At 34.9% G+C, this 4,856-nt stretch overlaps 1 protein-coding gene across 1 annotated transcript; it reads right to left on the minus strand.

Annotated features, from left to right (window-relative positions):
• Window positions 1–140: 140 nt before the first annotated feature.
• LOC111717574 (zinc finger MYM-type protein 4) lies at window positions 141–2,231 on the minus strand (the record flags this gene model as incomplete). Its single annotated transcript, XM_023493076.1, is given in 4 exon segments — window positions 141–286; window positions 678–770; window positions 1,777–1,836; window positions 2,151–2,231. Coding segments are annotated over 4 exon segments (380 nt in total), but the record flags the coding sequence as incomplete, so codon positions are not given.
• Between the last annotated feature and the right edge of the window lie 2,625 nt (window positions 2,232–4,856).

Here is a 4,856-nt window from a genome sequence, read left to right on the forward strand (position 1 = left end):
TGTGAGAAACGGAAATTTATCTGAATGGTTTTATAAGCTGCATTCGGGAAAGTAAATAAATTTTTGAATTAAAAGCATCAAAACTTGCCTTCTGATGTTCAATTTGCAACTCCCCCACCCCCCGATCTTCAAAAATATACCCCTGTTTCCTTACCTTAGCTGGAGGAGGATAGTATCTGAGTAAAACTGTTCTCTGATTTTGTCCAGGTTTAGATACAGCAGTCTTCTTCCAGTGTTTCATTATGTGGGAGAAGGAGAGCTTGAGGTGCGCGTCAACACCCTTCAGCTGCAAGTATAATAACGATCAAGCGAGGAATAATATGTAAATATGAACATAACTTCAGATATCTCATCCATCTCATGTTGCCGAAGAGTGTGCAAAACACTTAACAATTTGTACAGCAATAAAATGAAAAAATAATCTGTGTTTTTCAGATATAGCTTCAGATGACCAATATTTAATTGAAGTATTAGGATTTTATCTTGTTACGCTAGATTTTCTGAAGATAGGCAAATTGTAACACCAAATCTAGCACTGGGTTTGGATACCTGCCTGCCTGCCAACCAACCAAACAACCACCCAATCAACCACCCGCCAGACCACCCGGCCGGCCAGCCAGCCACCCATCCACGCAACCAACCAGCCAGCCACCCACCCGCCTGACCAACCAACAAACCTGGAAGTATTTAGTATTGAAGTAGACTAGTGTGTTGAGAAGAACGTGAGGTGAGTGTGCACCGAGCTGCTTGGATTCCCACAGATGTTCTTCCTAAATATTAAAAACTTTGAAAAAAAGTTTATTTATTTTTAACATTCTCTTTGTATGTACATGGCGGAGGCTCACTCAATATTAAATCCAAATCAAATTCCTTTCCCGATCCCGATCCCATCCAATTTGAGCCATATTACCATTCAATTTCTCCATGTCCATTGATAAAAGTGGTAATAGTTTTTATGAATTTTTTGTGTACTTTATCATCAGTGCTAAGGATCCATTCAATTTTGATGCGGATCCGGATCCTGGATCCGCACTGGAAAAAATTGGATCCGGATCCAAATCCGATCCGGATCCGGGTCATTTCTTTAAGATTTACTGAATTTCTTTAACAAAAAATAATTTTCAAATTTTTAGTTTTATTTTTTTTCGCTTAATTTTATCCTAAAACTTGATGACCCATTCAGAAATGAGGAAATATTTATAATCTCTCTTTTTTTCAAAAGTTCAGATTTCGGGGTTAGGAGTTAAAAATTAAAATTAAAAAAATCCGGATCGTGAATATCATAATAAACGTGCTCTAAAGTAATCATAATGCTATAAAGTTTAATTAGGTGTACATTATAGGACGTGTGCTAAAAAGTTTTGATTGGTACCCGGATTTTCTCCATTTTTTTTTTGGATATTTCCAAAATATGTTTTTCAATTGAAATGAAAATAAAATTGAAATCAACTTTATATTTTGACTCCTGCTTTGTTTTAAAGCTTATTTGATCTAGAAATAGCCATATAAGACTAGTACACAAACGTTTCATAAAATTACCTAGAACACTATTATTTTGGCACGACGTGCTAAACAGTTTATGGACTTAAATTTTTTCTATATCTCAAAGGTTCAATCCTTTTTAGATTTAATTTTGTCCAGAGCTGTAGCGAGGAACAAAATATAAGAGAAAGAGAAAATTTCTGTCAAAAACTTTAAACACTGCGCACCAAAATAACAGTGTTATAAATAGTTATTAAAACAATTGAATTCATGAGAAAAAAATGAATAAATCACCTCTATTCTGGTAACAAAGTATCCAAGCTCGTTCATTGGAAGTTTAAACTCTTTCACAACCTAAACATTTGTCATTTTATTTTAATATCAATCATGCTATTATTTAGGGTGTGACAGGGCTGTCGTGTGCATATACTTATTTGGCTTGTCTGTTAGTTTAGTTTTGGTATCCAATAACCGACAATATGACCAAACTGAACAGGTCCAATGCCCGGTCAAGGAAATTATTCTATTTTATTTTTTTCTTTAAAAATCCCCCCTTAAAACAGAAAAAATAGTCATTTAAATGATTAAATTGTTTCAAAAAGAGCTCGCGAAGCGCCCAGGGAGTCCGTAAAATAAAACAACTTTATATCCCTGCAAACATTATTTACCTCGTGCAGTGCAGTTGTGAATCCGTCGAAGTATGCATCTGTAAAAACGTTGTCTATTCGTCCATTCTCAAACAGGAACTCCTTAACAAAATCAAGTCAAGTGTAATGTAGTAAGTTTATTTTTAATATATTATTAAGTTAAACCCCCCCCCCCCTTTACGGTCGTTAAGGAGGGGGTGAGTTAATTAGTTAGTCAATTTGAATAAACGAAAATCAAAATCAGAGTTTTAGAAAACACTTTGCTTTAAATTTTTTTATGTATTTTTTGGAAACGCACAAGCGCAAGGAAATGACACACATTATCCAATTTTTTTTCTAATGTCATTTTCATGCGTTTTTCCGCGGCGCAAGAACGCACGTTTTTGCAAAATAAATTGATATTTTTCAATTGAAAACACACATAAAGAAAAGATAACGCACAAACGCACGGATATATCGACATATAACCCAAATTTTGATTTTGGGGCAGTTTACACCAATACGATTTAAGAAGCCTTTGATATTTTAAACTTGGTTTATTTAGTCTAACAGCATTTAAAGTTTTGCATATCGAAGATCTACGAAAATAGGATGCAAACATTAAAAAATCGGAGTTTGTGGCAAAGACTCAATTCCTTTATAGTAAACATTATATACCATATTCAATACAGGCTCTGTTTTAAATAAAAAGTATAGAGCGGATACCATGTAGAGCTAAGAAGAATACATTTTGTAAAGAGCAGACTTGATTTTAAAAACATAAAAGTTTTCTTAAGTATATTTTTCTAAATGTGGAATAGAGAAATTATTATGCATAGTATAGACAACTAGATGTTGGATAGAGCAGATACAGAATCGAGTAGAGCGGAATAGATTCAAAGGAAACAAAAATATATACAGAATAGAGATAGCAGTTGCCGAGTAGAAAAAACCGGATGTTGAGTAGAGTAGATGTAGTGCTGAGTAGAGCAGAATTATATGAATGGAAAAGAAAAATGTATGCAAAGAAAAGAGGAGTAGATTTAGGCATAAACATGTTAATGCAGTGTAGAGATGGAATTATGAATAGTATTGCAGAGAAGTTTTAAAATAGAAAATAAGTAGTCTAGAGTAGTGCAGGTAGATGCACGCATTAAGAAAATTAACGCAGCGTAGATGCAATAATAAGCATATTTATGTGGAGTAGAACCTACGTTATTCTTGGTAGAGTCTGTCCTTGTACAACATACTTTACAGAGAGTAAAGATGGCTTTATTCTTAAAAGAGCCTGCTACCATAAATCATATGCTATGCAAAATAGAGCGGGTCTCCATGAGATCGTCCTTGGTAGTGCCAGCGTTATGCAGCATAGACGTTTTTTTTACAGTGATGTTTGTCACAATAACACTGTAAACCATAAACCCCAAACCTTACCCCATTGTAATGTCGTCTTTGACCAAATTATTCTCTGCTGCCCAAACCCAACATTTCTCCGGGATTGCCCGCAAACAAAACAACTCGTGAAAAGTAAAACACGTTTAATACAGTAAATGCTTAAAATCTGTAATTTTGTAGTAAGACAACAAATTTTGTAGCCAAACGTATATTTATTTCAGAAGTTTTAATTTTGTTTTATTCCTGATAACCAGACCCCTCAATTTACCCCATTTTCCTCAACTAGTAAGCATATTTACAATATAAAACATTGTTAACATTTAAATACTCAATTGATCAATATTATTGCATCATTGTTAACCCTACTTATTTACAGGATTGAAATATACATATTACTTGTATTCTCTTCTATGGATTAATGGCGAGTTTGAGAAGACCTCTTGAAACGTGAAAACTTGAAAACTTGATAACTTGAAAACTTGAAAACTTGAAAACTTGAAAACTTGATAGCTTGATAACTTGAGAACTTGATAACTTGAGAACTTGAGAACTTGAGAACTTGAAAACTTGAAAACTTGAAAACTTGAAAACTTGAAAACTTGAAAACTTGAAAACTTGAAAACTTGAAGACTTGAAAACTTGAAAACTTGAAAACTTGAAAACTTGAAAACTAGAAAACTTGAAAATATATAGTTAATACTTCTGTACTCACATTATATTAGTATATATTTTAAGTGTACAAATATTAATTCTAATTTTAAAATTTCAGATAAAATACCAGATTTCTGTTCACATTGCCGTAAACTGCAAAAATATGCGCGGATGCCGTGGAAAATTTGCTGCGTAGCATCTACTACCATTTTTTAACATTTACCCAGAAATAACGCCACAACGGACCAGAAAGAAACTCCAACTGAGTACGTCGCCAAAGTTGTTGTCAAGCTCCCAGATTTTTGGACAGAGGACCCCGACTTGTGGTTCCTTCATGCAGAGGCTGCCTTCAGAAACGCTCAAATCACACAGTCAAAAAACCAAATTCGATCACATCAACCAGAAGCTTCCCAAGAAGATTATGGTCTAGGTACGCGGCCTGATCATGGGTTCTGCTGCCTCCTCAGAAACCCTTTACGAGGATTTAAAGGCCAAGCTTGTCTCCTTGTATACTCTATCACACTGGCAAAAGGTTTCCAAACTAATTCATCACCCTGGGCTGGGAGACCACTGCCCTACTGCTCTCACGGACGCCATGTTGGCCCTTCTCCCAGAGGATGAGAAACCAGGTTGCCTGTTCCAAGGTTTATTTCTGGAGAGGTTGCCTGTTGAGATGAGGGACCATCTAGTCTCCAGGGAATT

The sequence above is a fragment of the Eurytemora carolleeae genome, unplaced genomic scaffold (assembly GCF_000591075.1).
Source record: "Eurytemora carolleeae unplaced genomic scaffold, Eaff_2.0 scaffold2778, whole genome shotgun sequence".
In the NCBI taxonomy this organism is placed as follows: domain Eukaryota; kingdom Metazoa; phylum Arthropoda; class Copepoda; order Calanoida; family Temoridae; genus Eurytemora; species Eurytemora carolleeae.